The sequence below is a fragment of the Ostrinia furnacalis genome, unplaced genomic scaffold, assembly GCF_004193835.3.
Source record: "Ostrinia furnacalis isolate ACB-3 unplaced genomic scaffold, ASM419383v2 OfSCF7532, whole genome shotgun sequence".
Taxonomy (NCBI): Eukaryota; Metazoa; Arthropoda; class Insecta; order Lepidoptera; family Crambidae; genus Ostrinia; species Ostrinia furnacalis.
In genome coordinates this window covers 785277-807447 of record NW_021137771.1, presented here as the reverse complement: position 1 = coordinate 807447, position 22171 = coordinate 785277, and the positions used below count along the sequence as shown (strand labels likewise).

The following is a 22171-nucleotide window of genomic DNA, read 5'->3' as shown; positions in this document are numbered from 1 at the left end:
ATCTATTATGTATGAGCCACATACGAGTTACTCCTATATACGTCATGTAACACTGCTTTTGATTATGGATTTGGGTTAGATACCAAAACATCGTCAGTTATTTATGCTAGGCGATGATACACTTTGGTAATAGAATCGCTGAGACCTGCTACATAATAATTCTATTTTGGCTTTTACAAAAATGCAAGTTTGTGTAGAGGTTGAGAACACAAAAGTGGCGTTAGGTAGGATTCTATTTGGATACACTCGGACTCGTAGTACTAATTAGTTACTTTCAAGTACACATTAACCGGGACCAGCGGGTTTTTGTAACATATCCTTTATCCAAGCTCATTCTTTCGTTAATCGAATGATTGAAACGTCCCAAGTAAATTCGCACCTTAGACTTTGTTTAGCACATTCTTTATTTCCTTCCTTCTCGTTATATTTAGTATCTTGAGGTTGAGTAAATTCTCTTAAAAACCTTTTCAACGTGAAACATTCAGGTACCTACTCGTAATAACTTGTAGTAGGTACGTTTGCTTACACTTAACACCTATGCATTTAATTCGTAATTCTATTGAATTTCCATTGATTTTCATAAAGCTTTATCGAATTTCTGTAACAAGAAATTAAAAGACTTCGTACAAATTCTGCGACCTTACAGCCATCAACAGCATTTCAACCGACTTCAAATAATGAGGAGGTTTCCAATCCGTCGTTATCTTTATTGAAGCCGGTGTTTTATTTTAGCTGTTCTGACAGCAGTCAAGAGCTATACAGCTCGCAGACCAGCTCCGAGCAGACGTCGCCGGTACGCGCGGCGCCGCGGTGCCGGCGGCCGGAGTCGCCTCCCCCGATACGGAATCACCACCAGCTCCTCTACGTGCCGTACAGTCAACACTACCACTACCAGCACCACGATTATGGCGCGCACTGGACCGCCAATGACTGTAAGTGTCATTTGAATTACTTAATTGTTATTGCTATTAGTTTTCTACACACTTTTTTTTTATGCATAACAAGATTAACAAGGCAGGTATTTGACCACAATCGCACCTGATATATTTGTATTTATTAAGTTTGTTGCTACAAGAAATACAGGTTTAATAACTATGCTTAGGGTTTAAATATACATTTTTTTTTAAAAACATACATATTATTTTAGGAACGGAAACAACGGCAATGTCCCATTCAACTAAGGGAATACAGTAGGTACAGGTATATTAAGGCACAGGTTGACAAAACAGTGAAGGTGCAACACTCTGTATATCACTCAAGATGAGGAAGTGAAGGAAGCAGTCATTATTGAACAGCCCTTTTACGAATGATTATTGGATTTCCAAAAATAGCGTGGCTTTAGTGAAAGAATTCTCAGAATCTGGCGGGTAAAAGCACAGTTTACACACCTCCAACAAAAACAACACTCACGAACTTTTATTAGAAACTTCAACACCTTTACACAATTACAACACATACAGGTACTTATACTTAGGCAAATTCTGATCATAGTTCCTGGAGGCACGCAAACTAAGCTGAACTAAGCTCGTAGGTATCTGATAGATATACGTTGTTCAATACCTTACGGAACACCAACCACGATACCTGTTAGAATAGCAGGCTTGCTTTGCAGGCTCGCTATTCACGTGCGGTGGGGCCAAACTCGCAATTTGCGTGGGTATTGGAGCGGCAGTGTGCACTCGCCCTTNGACAGGAAGCTACGGAACCCTGCACTGCGCGAAGCACGACATTGGGTTACTGATTTTTTCATATAAATCTAATAGACTCGAAGCATAGACATTGCAAAATAGGCATTTTATTAAATATCACGTGAGATTAGGGGGTGGGGGAGGGGGTCAGGCAAAATCTCACCAAATCTCACCAAGGGGGGCGGGGGGGTTGAAAAATGGCCAAAATTGTCTCACGTAATTTATGGACGCCCCCTTAATCTGGGCACTGTAGAATATATGGTGTGTATAGTTTAATCAAATTACAAAGCGAAATGATTGTAGAGAGGATAGAGACCACACAATCTATACACGTTTCGGAGCTCTTGACACCGAGGTTGCCAATCACACTCGACAAGGAAGGTATACTCTTATCAGCGAGTAACGTGAGTTGGGTACGCAAGAGTCAAGTAGTAACGATAAAGGCTTTCCCGGAATATTCAGCAACTGTGATTAACTCTTGTTTGTTGGATCAATTTCTAAACGTTAAAACAAAACTTTCCAAACGTTATTTTATTCGTAACAGAAGAAGTTGATGAGAAAACTTTTAAAAGCAACTACAATATCGCTAGGAAAGTTTGTTCAGTAAATCTCTCTTTCTGTAACTTTTAACTATCAATGTTGGCTTAAGATATTCTACATAGATTTTCACAAGAAGTCAGATAGGCATATGAAGTCAATGAACAAACAATCCAAGGAACATTGGCCTTCTTGACAGTCAACAGTAACAACCGATCTAGTCCAAATTACCTAAAGAGCGTTATTTTTTTAACTTCGAGCCAACCATTCTGGACCCAGGTCCAAAAGCCAAGACTTGACCGAGAAATGACAACCTTTAAGTGATGATTTCACTTGCAGATAACCACTTACATTCGCATCACAATCACGATCAGAAGAACATCGTTCAGACCGGCCCGTGTCAATTTATACAAACGCGCGTTTCTGCGGCCTGGGCACCTCAGCTTGGCGAAGAATTTGGTATAAAAACGCAGAATATAATTGCAAACTGTTGCATGTACCCATCCACGTCGAAAAGTCCTGCCTTCAATGTTCTCCTCAAGCCGAAAAAACTAGGGGACAAAAATTTAATGTCCCCGGAAGTGAGTCGCGAGCAACGACGGGTGAAGTAGTGCGACTTTGACGGACTTCCCTCGACATACAACATGACGTATCAGGTGTCCTGAAATCCACGGCCTTGAGATAACTTAATGTATATAGGAGTCGCCAGATATGTCAGGCGAAGTTTCGCAAAGTTGCACAGCTTCACTTGACGTCGCTACCGACTTGTTGCACGATTTGCCAGATGGTCAAGCAAAATTCATTCGAAATTGGTTGTCGCCAATACGTATCGAGGCACTTTTGTCCCCTAGTGTAGCCCTGGCTATAGTCCCCTCTTCAGACATGTAAGACAATCTACTTCGCTCTACTTCAAACACTTATTTTCTCTATCAAGTATTCGTAAATAGATTCCAATGTCCACTTTATTTTCTTGTATGAAATTCCTAACTGCAACCCTCCCAATAATATTCCCAGTAAACTGCTGCTGTTGAAATGCTTCGTACCTACTTAACGTCCTTTTTTAAATAGGTATTTGTAGACGTTATAGGATTAATGTCGGCAAGTATTCTGTATTAAGAATATTCCTTTCGACGATATATCACGATGCGAAAGCGATGCATTACAGTTAATTAGCAGGTTGCCATATTTCTTCGCATGCCCTCTTTGTAATACTTGTTAAAATAATTAGCGCTAGTGCAAACTCACAACTTTCGTGAGTTATCTCAATTTCTATCTTGTTAGACTTGCCTTTTGAAATTTCAGTTTAAGTTTACCTTTCATTGAACTAAAGACTAACAAGTAACGAAACAAGTTTTCCAAAGTAAAATATTTTGACTCACATCGTAATTGGTTTATATGTAGTTTATGTTTAAAACACCTATTTGTTTTGTGTAAATTCGACCTACAACAATGATTACATTATATGAATAGATTTTACGAAGTCTAATTATAAAACTTCTGATATAATTAAGATTACAGTGAAATCCTATGGTAAAATCGCAAATAACATTTTCACAAATAATGAAATTACGATAGAAACAAACGAATATTGACTGAAGTAAAGGGGCGGTGCCGTGAAAAATGTGAAATAAATTAGAGAACTCGGATTGCTTTTCGGTGTCCTTTTAAATGACTTACGTAGCTGACAATAAATAAAGCAAAGAGAGCGCTTTATCGCTGCCAATCCGGTTTGTCTCGATTTGTCCGCGATTTCTGTCCGCAAATTGTACCATTTTAAATGTTGATGGATGGAAATTGAAAAAGCTTTCTCAAATTGTCTACGGTTGGATTTATTGCTATTTTGTTTCGTTTGACTATATTAATACCCGATTGCGAAATATGGTCAATCTAAGTAACTAATGATAGTCTAATACCTTCCTTAATCTCATTTTATTAAGTGTTTAAATACAAGTTTAGGATCACCTAAATAATTAACATCTTTACCCAATGTCACAATACTCACAATTCACAGCAATTTAATAAATTACCTATTTTAGTTTTTCCGCACACCAACGTCTACTTTAGTGTTAAAATAGAGCCAATAAAAGTCGATAATAATTTGTTAAATTATGACGTCTCTGGCGTCCCTCCACCGCGAAACCATAACAGCGAAATCCGTTTAAAACCCGCGTGGCGAGTGCACCACATTTACAACGCGTCGGACTCGCGTGGAAAAGCGTTGATCATTTTGTTGGTGTGCGGCGTATGCGGTCACCTTATGCCAGCGACTGGTTTATATAAAGGTGAAATGTATCGCGTTTGTCACAACAGTAGCATTTTTGCAATTCATAACAGCACTCCCGACGGTTTTTTCGCGAATAAGGTAAACGGCTACTAGTTCGTGATAGTACGTAAGTTCGTAAGTTTTTTTTCTAGCTCAAATAATAAGCAAATGGAATATTATTTATAAAAATTCTTTATTACTACAAAAACTATATTATTTAAGCTATCTAAAAAACCAAGTACTAACATTGTGGCGCCAAAAATGAGAGCAATACGAAGCTTCAAACTCATAGAGAGCCAAAAACAGCCGTGCGGCGTGAAAATGTTGCTCTCACCGTAAGGTTAGCGCTCCAACTTCTTAAGCTTATAAAAAGGCTAAGAAACGTCCATTTGCATAAAACTTGTAATAGTGGTTTCATGTGTTCCTTGACAATTGATTTGGCTTAGAAAAAAGTTATATGAAAACGTAGAATTCCTTTAAAATTGCGATTAATTGACTCACGAAATAGCGTACATATTATTTTTCGGGTGTCCCCTGTTTCGGGATACTACCGAATCAAGGATATTATGGATAATATTTTGATGCTTGGTTATTAAATAATTATTTATGATAATTGAAATGTAATTTATGAAACAAATAATACATTTATTTAAGTTTCTCATGATCTAAATTCGGTATATGTTTCGTTCACTAGAATTTATATGACACGAGTTTGAAGTTTACATAAATGACCAATTTTAAGATAAATTAGCATAAGTACTACCAGCGTAATTTTGGTTTTAATTCGATTCGTTTTATTTATCTTGGTTTATTTGTATTTTATATGGGATAGATAATAGTTAATTGACACAATTTGACAATAATCCATGAATTTTACTTGGGGAATTTGGAATAATCAGTATCACGAAACAAGGAACCGTAATTATTAATACTTTTTCCCAAGTTCGTGATATATAAATGTTTAGTGTTAGGTACTTGTATGACACATAACATCAAAGAAATCGACATATTTTTTAGTTAAAAATACTTACCTACCTAAGTAATAAATAAATTAGTTTTTATTATGAGTTATTGGCGTATATGGGGTTATCAGGGGGGGGGGGGTACTACCCTCACTTGAAGCAGCTCCAGAAGTGGGGGGTTAGTCCACCCCCCACATTTTTTAAATTTAGACTTGTATGAATATTTTCACATATCGTTAGAAATAAAAAATCAAAATTTTATGGGTACGAAGGGGAGGTGGGGGGGGGGGGGTAAGGCCCCCCTACATTTCTGATGGTTATATTAATATTTTTACATATTGTTAGAATAATAAATCAAAACTTTATACGAAGGTACGTACCTACCTAGCTAGACAGACTCACATTATTCCTCATGAAGTAAGTAATATCGTCAATTTCACAGAATTATTTTATTCTAAATTTATACTATCGTTTTTAAATTTATTAAACCCTTAATCATTATTAAAATATACTAACTCGATGCGTAAAACTTTATCCCGAAATAGGGGACATGAGTTCACGAACTTAGAAACAGAGCAAAATTTTATCACGAAACAGGATCCAAACAAGAGGTCCGCAGAACAATTAATATTAAAAAAAGTTTAAACAATATAACTATAATTTATGTATTAACTTACTGTCAAAAGACCAAACTTTAGCATACAAAAGCTTTCATACTGATATCATCCTTGGTTATTTTTAAATAAATTGTTAAAGATGTAAGAGCCTTAATATACCGAAGTAGGGGGCACTTACCTTATATTCAAGTGTACGCGCCGCGCCTTTCTGAGAAAAAATGGAGCATGCTTGAGAGAAGTATTGGGGGGTGCGTTCGCGGTTGTGTGTACCTTCTGTATGTGACGCCAACACAAATATGACCATTTTATAATCAAGACATTAAGTTCAAAATTTCGTCTGCCTGCCTGCCTACCTGCTGCCTATAGCAAGCATCTTGAATGTTTTACATAGTTAGTACTAATCAGTGGCTGCTCTAATTGAATATTTGGGGCATTCCAGACAGCCGCATGCACTCGTACTACCAGCAGGCCAGCCGCGGCGCCACAAGCACGCCGCAGCCCGCGGCCGCACAGCCGCAAAGGGCGCAATATACCCACGCTCTACAGATACAGGTTCGTATAAATCTACAAGCCTAAACTACATTATATCTTAGTCAAAATAGGTGTACTCTACTTCAGGGCCTGTATTATGAATTGAAATAATATCTGTTTGGTCTTAAAAAGATTTTATAGTTACACAATGATAAACTAAGTATAAGGGCATTGTTTAAATTTACTTTAATAGGGAAATATCATTTTAAACTAACATTCAACTTTTTAACTTTTGTAATAACATTGTAACTTTCGTAACTCTAGTCATGCGCTAGGTGCAGAATGGTTTTTGTTTAAATTAGGTAGTCTTAGTAAAAAGAAACACTAATCTTACAACGCTCATGGTATAATAACAACTTAGCCTTTACTGACACAGTTTTTGTGACACTCTGAACCCATGTAACTGATTGCCTGAAAAAAGAGGCAATATTTTAATGGGCGCCACTAGTTAAATAAACGATTCGTTTTTCACAAGATTGACATTTGTAACAGAATTGATACTGATATTTAATAACTTATTTATTGTTTATATTCCAGAACCTGTGCCCTGCACCAGCTAGATACAGACCAGTGCCGGCACCTCCTCCGGGCGGCGGCAAACAAATGATCTGTTATTCGGAAAAAGTAAGTCAATACTGACAGGGCCGCTACACATTTGAGCGGGACACCACATTTCGGTTCGACAGCATTTGCCGAACAGCAAAGCCATTGATTTGATCTTTAACGACGTTCGATTTTCAAAGAGTTTTTCCGCTTAATGTGTGTAGCGCACCTTACAAACAATAAAAATGTACGCAGAATTACAGTTTAAAAACAGCTGTGTGCTAGCGATTTTTACAAATTAATCCTATTATGGTTGGATATTAATTTAAGCTGCTTGTGCTAGTTGCCGCATAAAATTTTTGCATTGCGAATTTTTAATATGTAGTTACCATCATGATTTTGATAATTTGAAATTGTTGAAAATTGTGAATATAACTTTACTAAAAGCTACAGTTAAATAGAAAAAACTTCGAAATTTTAATAATACATACGAATTATAAACCACTTTAAAGCCTTTTAAATTTCCAATACCATTCAAATGTAAAATTGTATTTAAAATTTTATTAAGATTACGTCTACCGCGTGTCTAACCAAAACACGCTACCACGCTGCGTAAGATACACGTTACGCCATCTAGCGGCGGGAGCCGTAAACGCTTTGCCAACTGTTTTCCAACGCGGCCACGTGGGAAAGGTTCTGACTGTGGTTCTGACAGTCTGCTTTGTCGGTGGCGTTGGCGTCGATAGTTTGTAGCTCTTGGGTCCACAGTATTCTGTATCAATGAGGGTTTTCGCGAATGAAAAATCCGCCAGATGGCAATACGTAGACGCGAGGTCCAAATGCTGCATGATTGGTTATTTTTGACATGACATTAACAGATATGTCAAAATCCACCAATCACGCAGCAGTCAGACCCCACATCCACGTCCCGCCATCTAACGGATCTTTCATTCGCGAAAACGCTCATTTCATATGGTACTGACTGTGCTGTGGGGATAGATAAACAAGCGGCACTTTTTTATCGAATCAAAATCAAATCAAGCTATGTATATGGCGCGAAATTGATCGAGACATAATTATAATGTAAACACGCATTTCAGTTAGTTTCGTCGTGCGTCGCCCATACTTCGGTCGGTGTGCGTGCTCGCGTTTCGTTTCTAGTGTAACTGCGCCAATGGGCGGATCTAAACAACAAATAGTAAACTTGAAAAACAGTCTGTTAACGTAAAGTGTTTTCAGCAACTGCTACAGTTTGGGCGCCAAAACGATGACAATGACAGTTAATTTTGTCCGGGGGAAAATCAAACCCGGGACAAAATTACTCAGAGTATTAAAGCGGAAGAAATTGGATTTTTATCGGACATGTTTGTTTCCAATAATGTAAATATTGCAAAGCGAGGGACAGATGACCTGAAAAGTAAATAAACATACCTTTCTAAAATTCAGTTGTTCTTCATTATAAATAAATGCAAAGTAAAAGACATTACTCTGTTCCTGATTAGAATAATATAGTAACAAGTATAGCAAATCGCCGGAGATCATGGATATTTTTCCCGAAGTACCTAGCTAAGCGAACTTTCAAGCGCGCGTTAGTCGTTAAGTACAAGCCTGGTTATTTCCAGGTGGCCGCTCCGTTATACCAGCCGGCGCCAGGGTCGCCGTCAAAGGCGGCGCGCGGGGCCCCTGAGGGCGCGGCCAGCGGGCCCGTGGCCCCCGCTGCCACGTCGCCCATGGCCGCGCCGCCCAACCCCGTGTATTATGCCATGAACGTCTGACGCGGGGACTAGGTATGTTCTAGTTGTATAGCTTGCAAATGTTAATTGCTTTAAATATTTAAATTGTGAGTCTGATAACGTTAATAAACACCTCAGAAAGCTCCTATCACCTCCACAAGCAACCGTATTACTAAGCGAATATGAGAACTGTAAATTGTCCTCTAGTTTCGGCTCGACTTTGGCGTCAGACATACGTCGTTCGTCCATCAGATCAAATACTGCTACTAAATATAAGTAATATGGGAAAATCATGGAGTGCAACACCGTACCCGCATAAAACAAATGCCGCAGCGATGAAACGGCTTCCGGAAGGTCTAAAGAACGATTTTCTGAACTTATAAGTTACCTAAACACAATGCCACAACAATGCTGTATATAAATTAGTTTCTAAAACGGTCTATTTCCCTCGAAAACTTTTAAAATTGTAGGTACAAATTAAAATGTAGTTATTTGTTTCATTTTCAGGTGAAAATCGTGGTGGGCCCCACAGGTGAGGTCCGTATCAGCGTACAGCCAAACGCCACACCGAGCGCCGATTCTTCCAAAAAAGAACCCTAATTCCGTGCCCGTTTCTCGCTCCAGAATCAAACTTCCCTAACCAGATACAAGCTTCTCTCTTCCACTTTACCTACTCACACTGATGATTGATGATGATTTAGTTAAGTATTAACTTAAGTATAATTAACAGGGCGCAATAAGATGGCCATTTCGGTTCAATATAAATTACACTTCAACACAGCTATTATAAATTGAATAAGCTTAAATAGTAATAATTTCAAATGTTGACTTCCAAAGATTTTCCATTGTAGTTGAATTGCATGCATTGTTTCTCACTTAATGTTATGGTTATAATATTCTTAATTCATGTTACGGTAATATAAAAAAATAGATTAATAAGTGTTATCAAAACCCAATGCAGATTTATGTGTGTTAATTAACACCAAAGTGCTCATACCAAATACGGATAAAATTCTAGTCAAACAAGCCAAGAGTCTATTTCCCTATCACGAAGTAGATAAAGAATAAAATGTGCAGTCTGTAAGCATACAAACTAAGGTTTCAATCACACAAATTGAACTTAAAGACAAGTTAATTAATAAATGTTGAAATGGCAATTTCTTTCTATGTGTTAGAAAATAATATTTCCACTCACGCGCATGTACCTATTTATTTGTAATAGGTATGTATTTGACTAATTGTATTTGTATTTCATAAAAATAGAAACAGGATAACAAGTTGGATCTTTTAGCTTTTCTATTCTATGCCAATTTCTACAATGGGGATGTTGCCTGGGTCAAAAAGCAAGAGTTTTAATTAGTCCGTCAGTTAACTTATCAAAAAATACTCTACACGTATTTTTCACTTTTTCAAACTAATGAAAATTTAAAGAGATAAAGCGCCCCAAAGTTCATAAGAAGAGGCCCGTGACGTCAACGCTTGCTTAAAAATGCCGCACGTTGTGGTGACGTCGTGCGCAACTTCAACGCACCATAACTATGTAATTATTTGTTAGATTGACAAATAAAAATATATGTGTCCAATATTTTTTGATATTAAACATTACGGACTAAAAAAATTTTTTTAGGCAACTAGCCTATTAATGAAAAGGTATCCGATGTACCTAATGAGATGACTTAACATGAGTATTATTATGTACCGATTAAAGTTAACAAAGAGTAAATTATCTGAGATGCTTCCATTTTTTCCTAATCATTGAATTGAAAATAATTTTCTAATTTACTGATCAAAGGCTCGATGGCCAGACTTCCTAAGTGCGAGTCAGAATTTTCAAAAACGCTATACCTCGGTGTGAACTCATCCTTCCGGCTGTATATAAGCTAGTGCCAAAATGTAACTGCAGTATTATAAAATTATATAATTTTTTATTTACAAGTAGGCTAGCAAGTTGATGTTGTTGATTTTTATCTTTCAAAGTTATCGAATGTTATTTTTAACAAATGGCCTAAAGGTAGCATAACTTCAAAGTTATTTTTCAGGGGATTCTTGTAAATAATGCCAAAGTCATGACATTTTATAGTAATGTAAATGTAAAGTTAGCTTATTTTTTGTTGTTTTTTCTTTTTTTTTAATATAAGTGGCAAAGTAGGTAAATCCACTTTTTTTGGGATGGTACGGACTACGGACGCTCCGTGAATCTTTTTAAAACTTAGTGAATGTATTATAATTAAGAATATTCGGGATTCTAGTGGGACGCCTCGATTTTCACGAATATAAATATTTTATTAGTTGTGTACTCGTATTATGTTACGACAATAATTTTCTTTTTTACCTTAGAACGCTTCAGCTTACGATTATTAGGTAATAGTTATTTAAAAAAATTTACAGCGGCTAGTGTGTGGGTTATATTTACGTTATATTGTATTCGACGTAAGTAGTTTTAGAAGTGCCTGCATACCTATGGCATGATTTCATAATGTAAAAGTTAAATTGACAAAAATGAAACTAAATCGCACAACTTCTAGACCAAAAGGAGACCAAACTACAAACACATTCCGTTGAAAAAAGTATTTTTGACACAAAATTCTAAATCTAAAGGTATCATGTTATAAATGCGGTTATTTTCTGTACATAACCGTGTTTGTAGATTTATAGCATGGTACGGTGGTATCGATATAGCTTGATATTCGTGCCTCTAGTACCCGGCACATCCTTGATGATTTTTATGATCTTCCTTAAATTTTGTTTCAATTAACTACGAACTTCGAATCAGAGTTAGTACGTTAGCTATTTTATATTTTGAATCACCAATAACTTTATCAGGAAATGTTACCAATTCCAGTTTATTTCAGTACAATTATTTAAAAATTATATATAAAATGTAATATAAGTTTAAGAAGACCAATAATCACGGGCTTGGTTACAATATAAGAGGAATTTCGGAGAGAGGATAGAGGATATTGATGGGACGGTTATTCACATCACAATATGATGAGGAGCATCACAATCAGCCTGATGAGAGTTTGAGTAAGAACGCTTAGTTAGTATCTATTATTAAATATTATCCTGCTCAAGTGGGAGTTTTTAGTATTTATTATGTTAAAAAAATATAATAACATAAACGTTTTAAAGACAAACGTTTTAAAAATGGGAAACGTTATAGATTGAAACCTTGAAATCAACTTTCGGGAATAGGTAATGATGATTAAGTAGGGAGGTATTTATTTAGTGCTTCGAATCTGTAACAAGACTTAGACAATTTTATAGAACCTAATTCCGATATTTCCATCCAATGAAGTAAACCAGTACCTCTAGTAGGAAAAACTTTCGAGTTCGTTTCGTTGCGTATTCAAAGTGTCATCGAAAAATTTTGTATGAAAAATTAAACAGCGCCCCCTATATTATAGCCGCCCTAGGGGGCGCTGTTTAATTTTTCGTACAAAATTTTTCGATGACAGTTTGAATACGCAACGAAACGAACTCGAAAGTTTTTCCTACTAGAGGTACAGACACAATAATTTGCTTTTTTAACGTGGCTAACGAAAAAATATTAAGTAGTATTAATATTTATAAAAAAAATACTTAAAAATTTGTATGAGTTTAAACGTAGGGTAGGTATTTCCGTGTATAAATTTCTTCTCATGGCTATAAAAAAGAATGAAGGAAAATTCGTTTTGTTTAGAAAATACCTACTTAAGTTATTGTAGAGTAGGTACCAGAGGCAAAAATATCAAGCTAAATTCAATTGATTAGGTAGATTTTAAATAAGTGACGTCTGACTATCTCTTCATAGTTGTTTGTAACTTTCTAGTGGTTCTCCACAAAACCTACTATGAAAAGGTTCTCAGTTTTTGGAATGAAGGTTTTTGTATTTAATGCTATTAAGATTTTTCTTGTAGAAAATATTCATGTTATCTTAGACGAAATTGAACTATTTTGTAAATTAATATGGTGTAAATAAATATTATCTATGTATCGGCAAAGAAAGCGTAGCTCTGTAGTTAAGTGTAATTTAATACCTGCCTATATGTTTGAAAATATATGGGCTTTTTTGGTTTTATGTAGTTCTAAAGTACATCAATTCAGTCCAAATCAGAAAGAAAGAAAGCTTTGCTTTTCTACCTTATATTGATTGCATCATGTAAGCTCCAGGAGAATCATTATAATGATCGTAACCGAAACCAAAGCACCTTTAAAGTGGTCAGTTACCATTCATATTCTAGTAAAAACATTGTCCATTATGATATCTAATATATTTTTTTATATTATTGTTAACTTTATTGTAATGTTTATTTTTTAATGTTATCATAGTTTTAATTTTATGGTTATATTTATATTATTTGTATAATATTTTTAAATTTATAATAATTTCTGTGATTGTGTCTGCTTTAAATAATTCATATTTATAAAGTCAAACATTTCAAGAGTTTAAATGTATGAATAAATTTTAAATAATCTCTACTAATGCGTTCAATCACACGAACTTGCTTTATAAAATGTGTCCCAATTATTGGAGAAATTTTTTCATATTTTTACGAGTCTTGAATACTCTATCTCTATTCTTTATATCTCTATACTGTCTGAGATATGATTACTTCGATTGAGAGTATTGTTTATAAAACCATTCCATTTGTATCTAACTAAAATATGGAAATCAGTAGTTGAAACGTACAAATACAAAAATTTAATTAAATTTTAATGTGACCAACAATTGGGTAGAACCTATATACTTAGCCGTCTGTTACAATAGCATCAACTTGTGTAAAAATCAATTCATATTAAAACTAAAATTCTTCCAGTTTTATAGTTGTAAAATTCACAATAAAACGAATCCTGAATAGTTAATACCTATGAAAATGCAATGTGAATCAGGACTTAATATAAAAGTAGATTTTTCTAAAAAAAACTTTGCAAGTAAATACACATAAGTCTAGTCTAGAGACAGTAAGTACTTAATTAATAACTGACGGCTAATTAACCAAATCTCAAAAAGCTCTATTACAGGGGTAGACAAATGTATATTTCATGCCTTGACCATGCCGACTCTGACACAAAAATTCGTGTCCCCTTGCATCTTTTGACGTCCACTGATCAATGCAATGAAAAGGGTATTGAATTAATAATTTACGATCTAGGGTACCTCAATATAGAGCATAGCTGGGCACCGTTAATCAAATAGTTAACTTCGTTAATCGTTAAGCCGTTACTAAAAAATTAACTTCGTTAAACGTTAAAACGTTACATTTCGGAAGATTTAACGCAAGTTAACGTTAATCGTTAATCCGTAAACACGTAATAATAAAACGAAAAAAAATTGTATGTAAGGTTCAAATAATTTCGAAAGCTTTTATCGCGCATGGAATTTATTCATCTATGTTTGCGCTACAAGCTTTCGAAATTATTTGAACCTTGCATAAGTACTTTTTTTTTCGTTTTAGTAGGTACAACTGCATTTCAGAATAAAAGCTTGTTTTAAAAAAAAGTTTTTTTTTAAATAATTTTATAATACACTTTTTAGTTGTATCTCAATCTCAGAGCCTTGGTACAATTACAATACAATTTAACAAACCCAAACTCGATAAGTTTCCACCGTTTCATTTAGGAATTTCCTATGGCTGACTCCATCATCAGGACCCTGGACATCATCTAGTACTACAGTGCTTAAAAAGACAAATCCAACGAACCCAAATTCGTTGCGATTCCGCCGTTTCATTTAGAAGTTTCTATGACCACCTCCTGACTCCATCATCAGACCAGCTCAATGGTACCATAACATTGCATTGTAATCGTACATAGGTAAGTATACAAAATATCAGCTCAATCGGTTGAGGAGAACTGGTCTTAAATTAAGTTGTAAATAAATAAAAAAAAAGCATTTTTTTATATCGTTGCGTTGGTGATGTGGTTACAAAAACTGTTGTTTTGGGTTCTTGAAGTTCTGGAAGCCTGAAGGTACTTGTCAGAACGCGTTTTTCAGCATGCCTGCTGTATCTTTTTGGTAAATAGTAGGTACTGGATTAACGATTAACGGACTTAGGATAATTTAACGGAAGTTAACGAGTCCGTTAACATCTTTTAAAGTTAACTTAAAAGTTAATCCGTTAATAGAAATGTTAACTTCGTTAATTAACGATTAACGGATTAACGAGTTAATGCCCAGCCCAGCTAATTATAGAGTACATGGTGTATTTCTGGAAAAAGTTTGCCCACCCCTGATAAAGACCCTTGAATTTGTTACATCGACTCTACGTTAATTAACATAGCTACACGATGTGATCTTTTTTGTTTGGAATCGAAATAGAATACAAAATAACCTAAAATGACATGTAGCTATTTTGAAAGGATTCAAAACTGTGTATTTTTTATAAGCGTTAGGAAAATAAACATAAAAAACTTAAATAGGAAATGGGAAGCTCTAGTGATGTTAAACGTTACTATTGACTACATTGTGTAGTAAATGGATAGTATCCATTAAAAAATTGTAACTTTCAAAAAGTTTAGGCTGAGTTCACAAATTCACAGTTTTTAGATAACCATCTACAATCTAACCAACCGGTTAGAGAAGAGGATCTAGATGTCAGGTTTCTAACGGATTACCTAATTTACTCGTCCTCGTACCTATTGGTCAATCTTCGAGCATAATTTTTGCTTGAGCATGAAGTTACATAGCGCAAGCAAATACCTCAATCATAAGTATGCGTAATCTGTTTGTACTCGTATGAAGAGACGTATTCTTCTGAGGCATACAATTGATGTTTTTAATATTTAAATGTAATTTAATAAGAGCCGTTGTTATATGAACAATAGTAAAAATGTGTCAAAATCCTTTGCTTGCAATTTCATGCCTAAAGAAATGAGACAAGTTTTTGTGACATGGCGTGACTTACTTTGTATATCGCCATTTTCGCAATAGAGAGATGGTTAGTTGTTGTTTCTTCTTTCTAAGAAGTGTTTAACTCCGGAAAACTACAAATATTATTTGAACATCGACTCCCTAGATCTCATTATGTACATGTAGGTACTTAGGTAGCATTTAATAAGAAAATTTATGTGTCTGGATCTGGACGCATCATACAACTTGTGATCCATTGATGTTGTAAATTAATTGTTAAATCTAATAACCAAACGGTCAGAGTGGGATTACTCTTTCATATTAATTATCTGCAGCATGATTATTGATTACATATTTGACGATAGCGTAGGTTTTTGTTTAGGTAAATGTTCTCAATTCATGTTTTACTGTAAAACTATTAAAGTATTTATTTCATGTTAACTGTGAGTTTGTTTACTTTATAATGTTAATATTGTCTGTTTTTGTATGCTTCATGTAATAAAATTATTTTCAATTGCCAACTTTTAGAACACTAATGACACTGTTATCAATACAGAGCCTTGTTTGGTCTGTCGTAAAGGTATGCAATACCTATTTTATGGAAATTTGAATAAGTATTAATATAAAGTGAAACTTTAAGTTCGTAATTGCGAATGGTAGTTATTAATTAAATTATGAAATCAAGATGTATAATGAGTGTTAGGGCAAACAGTTCGCCATAAAATGTTTCAAATTACCTGTGTACAAATGCATTTGTAGATCGGTAAACGAATAAAGTACTGAAGAGATAAACAGCAAGTTTTTTATTTTTCCTAATTTGTTTTCTTTTATTATGTACTTAAGTAACTACATAAAACAAAGTGGCTTCCCATGTCATCCCCTAATTCCTCAACGAATTTTGACACGGTTTTCAAAATCAATTAGGTAATTTTTCAAAAAAGGTTGCATTAGCCAAATGACGTGGACTTCTGGAAAAGGCATTCCTCAAAGATTTCAAAAACGACTGGTCCTGTGCTCGCATCCAAACTTCCCGCGACCATCAACAGATCGTCGCTCCGACTAAAGCAGGGTAAGTACTCATCTAGCCGTGTAGCATGTAATGATACAGATAGATACAGGCCAAGAGCTTCCTCGTTGTGGATAAAAAAAAATACCAGATACTGTATCAAGTGAGTAGGTACATAGGCACGAGCCCGCTGCGAGCTGCTCGCGCGTGGTTCGCAAGGAGATCGCAGCGAGCCAGCGACCCGCCGAGTGGCGGTATCACTGCGAGCACAAAGGCGGCTCGCAGTACTGCCGCACAATNTCGTCTAAAATCATCGATAAGATTTAATCACGACGCGCATGTTAACCCGGCTGTTTTTGCATTGTTTTCCATTTTTATCGATGCCCAAAATTGGTTTGTCACCATTTGACCGTTTTATTTCATCCATGGACAGTGGATACTTTTTTCGTTCCACTTTTTGATAGTTCAAAATATTTTCATCCTACCCAAAACCGTTTGTATGAAAAAGGCAATCTGCAACTGTAGCTAATATCAAAACGCGTAGTTGCAATATGCAGGTGTTTGCCAATATTTATTTCAGAGTTTAATTGTTATTATTTAATTTAATAGGTAGGTACCATCTTTCTTCCTGAGTTAGGTATCTGTCTTCCATTTTAGGAGTGAAAACAAAAGTCCAGAACCATGAATTTTAACGTGGCTACGAAGTATAACACAACTGATTCTACAAAAACACCTATTTGTCTGGATATTCCAGAATAAGTACTGTAACGTTACCGTTTATTTTTTAATGCTATCAAATCATTGCTATCAAACATAAAAATGTTTTGGCGCATGTATGTATATTGGTATAGATAAAGATTAATCTAGTCTATTAACTCTCAAAAAATTAGATTGCAAAGGCCACAGCCATTTTCAAAATATACTCTATCCCAGCCACATTTCTTTGCTACTTCAACTCATACGCCACCATAGAGCGTGTTGATGGGACTCGTGAAAAATGTTTTAACTTTTTGTGCAGCGCCGAGCGAAAAACGCGTCGAGAACATCTGCCGCCAAAAATTCGCAAGACACGTACGGAGTTACGCACTTGTTCCAGCGTAGTTTATTATTTTGGGGACGTTTTTTAATACGTGATGCGCGTCGGAAGGGCTTACAATTAAAATAGCGCTGCAAGGGTTAATATTGGCACACAATTTGGAGCAGGTATGTAAAGTTGCGAGTTTCCATTTAAAAAAAATTGCATGGGCCAAATCTTAAAAGTGTGCCTATGGCTTGAATCCCTCCCTTCTTTATAACACTCGTAAATATATTTTGTTGTTTTTATTATTACTAAGTAGGTAGGTATTCTATTAGTGCATTTATGAATAAAAGATTTCATTTTCATGAAATTCTTCTTTCAAATATGAACATTGAAACAAGTCAAAAGTACAAAACGTACCTTACTGAAGTATCACAGTCTGACAGGCATTGTGCGACGGGTAGACTGGAAAATTAGGGTCCTATTGAATTTCCCGACGTTTCGGAAGTTGGTCCGAACAATCCGGTTTGATAATACGGTCACATTTGTGTTCCACGGGTCCCGTCGAATCTGGATACGGATATAACTGGATTTACAAGATCTGTTTAAGCGAAGGGCGTATTGGGTTAGTTCAGCACCTTTTATTTTGGTCCTAACATTATTTTGTTTCTTTAGATAATGTCGTTGTTACCAAAAAACATGCTAGTAACTTTTAAAATCAGGCACGGTGATTTTGTTATTAAAAATACATAGTTCCATAAACTTCGGAGTGTATGTAAATGTCATCGGTCCGAATGAGTTAGGTCATTATATGACTTCAGGTTTGTGACCTCAGTTGTTACTTTTTGCTGCAGCTCTACCACTCAGCTGTTTATAAAAAATTGATATAAAAACAATAAATCAACCAAAAAAATATTTCATCATCATCATTTCAACCACAGGACGTCCACTGCTGAACATAGGCCTCCCTCAAAGATTTCCACAAAGGCCGGTTGGTAGCGGCCTGCATCCAGCGCCTTCCTTTATGAGATCGTCGGTCCACCTTGTGGGTGGGCGTCCTACGCTGTGCTTTCTAGTACGTCTCCTCGCCTCCTCTTCAAAACCTTCCTGCCCCATCGGCCGTCAGTTACATACTATGTGCGCGACTGGTGTCAGCGACTTTAGTTCGTTTAAGGATCTCCTCATTTCTAATTCGATCTCGTAAAGAAACACCGAGCACTTAGCCCTCTCAAATAAAATTAAATATTTACAACATTTTTACCGTAATTCGTTCAAGTAAATTCATTTTCTCGTATTCTCCTCTCGTTACAACTCGCTATATTGAATGGACCCTAAGAAGCCATTGAAATTTAAGAAAGACTTGTCATCTTGCCTAGAACTAATCAAAGAACTCATTATTGGGGGCTTTTTCTTTCCCTCTGCATATTCTGGCAGATTTAGAAAATCCATTGAATGTCACATTTTAATCAGTAAGATTTAGTAGACTCAATAAGGGGGGATGCGTCTCATTTAGGACGATTTGTATGTCCCCTTTTGTATCTATTAGTTGTATGAGCACAGTCACGAGAAAGGGCGTGTATTCACATTTGATTATAGACTTTAATACGATAAATTAGGGTCTACCTGTGCAGATGTTTAGCTGATGAATGTACCATGCTCTGAGATTACCAGTGAATACGGCTTATTGTGTCTGAGATGGTATTCACAAAGGAACAAGATAAGGTTATTTTTGGTTACAACTTAGATTTTGTAATCCTGTATTTTTCAGGAAAAACAAGGCTGTGAAATTCGGGTTAAGAAAACTTTATTATCACAAAACAAATTTAGTAATTTAATGAGACAAAACGAGATCTTTTTGACTCATCTTTACTAAAATTATTAGACATTGTTATTGTAAATTCCTGCCCAGATATCTTTCTTATCTTGATTAAAATAAGTCTTTTAGTTATTTTGAAGAACTTTATACACAAACTATCAATAATTAATTATTGTTATTCTTCAAGATTTTAAAGTTAATAATAACAAAGGGACAGACTAAAATATCATGTAGATTTGTCTACTAAAGAGACGAGACTTATTAATATAAAAAGACAAGAAACTAGTCGGTATTAACGGATGCCAGCACAGCAGGCCAAAATGCAAAGCACTGCAGTCTGCATTGTCCAGTGATGTTAGTTTACCAAGATTTTAATCAAATCGGTAAAATATTGACTGAAAACGGTAAGTCCCAAATTCCCCCTATTTACATATTTAGTAATCGCTTTTAATAATCGTCCGTTCGTTTCAGCCGAAAGACGTCCACTGCTGGACAAAGGCCTCCCCCAAGGATTTCCACAAAGGCCGGTCCTGCGCCGCTAGCATCCAGGGACCTCCCGCGACCTTCACCACCTTCTAAAAATACTCTCTATCATTCAGAAGTTTCAATCTAAATTTAGTAATGTCTTAGCTATACTCGTACTTACTCTTAAGTAAGGTGATCAATTTACGTTAAAAAAGTTAACTAAACTGACTAAACTATTTTTAGATGAAAACTATTTCATCCGTCTTTTTTAGTTTGTCAAGTGTTAGATATATTTAGCTTTCTTTGTTTTAGTTTCAAAATCTAGTATATTGGCAGCTAAATAGATTGAATGGATATCTAAGAATAAAAAAAAATATACATAAAAATGTAGAGAAACAGAACCCATTGATTTCAGAAGCCCTAATAATCTATAAGTTAAAATATCCTAAGTGCTGATCGATCAATAAGGACATTAAAAAAGAGGAAAAAAAACTAGTCACAAAAAACAATTGAAATGAGACATTTACCGGTATTTTACCGGTAATAATTAATATCTTACACAGCACTAAAACAGGCTCATGAATAACATTCGCTGTTGAGATCCGAGGAGTTGTCTTATCAATTTCTAGGGTACAATCAGCAGCACATCAAACTATACATTTTGTTGCAAACTAGCTACTAAGACAACCAAATAAGATGCCTTTGTGTTTTAGCTTAATGTGCGGTCGTCCGTACAAATAATCGTGCTTTGTTTTATGCCTAGGGCGATGTGAACTGGGATTTAAGCCTTGTTCGCACTAGTAGAGTTATTTAGTAGAGTAACTCGCCTTCAGTAACTATAAACTACCAAAAAACCGTTCGGACTTTGGTCGAGTACAGTTAGTTCACAAGTGATTAGTAATTTTTGTCTGAATTCGACTAAATCGACCGATTCGGAACGAGAGCGACCTCAGATCATAGAAGGGATCTTCTATGGTCTGAGTGAGCGACTTAGCAGGGACGCATGTCAGGTGGTACTACAAGACTTGCCAAAATAGAGCAAAATGAATTGACTCGACTAAGCGATTTAGTTACCTACTCGACTAAATTTTTAGTGTTCGGACACGTTTAGCTACTACTCGCCAATCGACCAAATTACTTGAGTAGTGCAAACAAGGCTTTAAGATGCCTCTTAGTTGAAATGCTGTTCAACAGCGTGAAAAAGGTCTTATAATACTCTTTTGTTATTATTCTAAAACTTTTAATCTGTGTAATGTTTTGACCTTTGTTGAGGCTTTTGTACAAATGTTTCCTTTATCTTACAGTAGAAGGTAATTTTTTCTTCAAATGAGTTTAGTACTTAATAGTAATAATTAGGTTATGAATCTAATTTGATTCTATGTTGATTCCCCTCAGTTTGTTTCGTGGTAGAGAAAACTCTTTGCTGAACATAACACAAAATAAGTGATCGTTACAGTAACAAGTTGGAGCAGTATCATTCTAAGAATTGATCTTTTTCAGATATTTCTAAGGACAGATGTTGTTTGTTTTAAAAGGCAACACTGAGAAGTCAATACCTCAAAATTATATTAGATAAACAAATATGAAATTGTATTTGCCTTGAATTATACAGGGTGTTAGGTAAATGGGTATATGAGCCGACACTAGCCCATGTTAACATGGTCATATAAATGGTATGGTGAAGTCAGAAATTTGATTTCACCATTTTAATTTTTTTAATTTTCATATAAATTTTTTTTATGAATTCCGATTTGTACGAAAATTAAAATAATTAAAATGAAGATATCAATTTTCTGACTTCACCATACCATTTATATGACCATGTTAACATGGGTTAGTGTCGGCTCATATACCCATTTACCTAACACCCTGTATAATAGGCAGGCAAACACGGTGCTGCTCGCCTGTTCTGTTACTTTAACTTGGCTGGATACGCTACCTCGTGTCTAGATTTTGCATCAAATTAAAGAACCATGTTCTTAAGAAATACAATTTCATTCTGATTTAAGGTCAGCAAAGAGATGAGTACATTACCAGTAAAAAATATCATTGAAACACCTAAAAATAAACAAAAAATCTGAAAGCATCTCACAGTGAAGATGTTAAGGCCCGATGGCCACGCTCAAGTGTCAAATCTTATTTTGAGTGCTTTCTTCAAGT

The 22171-nt window shown here is 35.4% G+C and overlaps 1 protein-coding gene and 1 long non-coding RNA gene across 2 annotated transcripts in view; both read left to right on the top strand.

The window, feature by feature from the left end:
• Window positions 1–7237, top strand: part of LOC114365032 (uncharacterized) — a 147864-nt gene extending 140627 nt beyond the window's left edge. Inside the window, exons 13-15 of the mRNA XM_028321454.1 lie at window positions 733–932; window positions 6507–6619; window positions 7136–7237. Of these exons, the coding sequence (XP_028177255.1) occupies window positions 733–932; window positions 6507–6619; window positions 7136–7237 (415 nt within the window). The remainder of the gene's footprint in view (window positions 1–732; window positions 933–6506; window positions 6620–7135) is intronic.
• Window positions 7238–8882: 1645 nt separating this feature from the next.
• LOC114365015 (uncharacterized) lies at window positions 8883–10031 on the top strand. The gene is made up of 2 exons (XR_003656900.1): window positions 8883–8928; window positions 9382–10031. It is a non-coding gene; the product is annotated as an uncharacterized LOC114365015 (long non-coding RNA).
• The last annotated feature ends 12140 nt before the right edge of the window (window positions 10032–22171 follow it).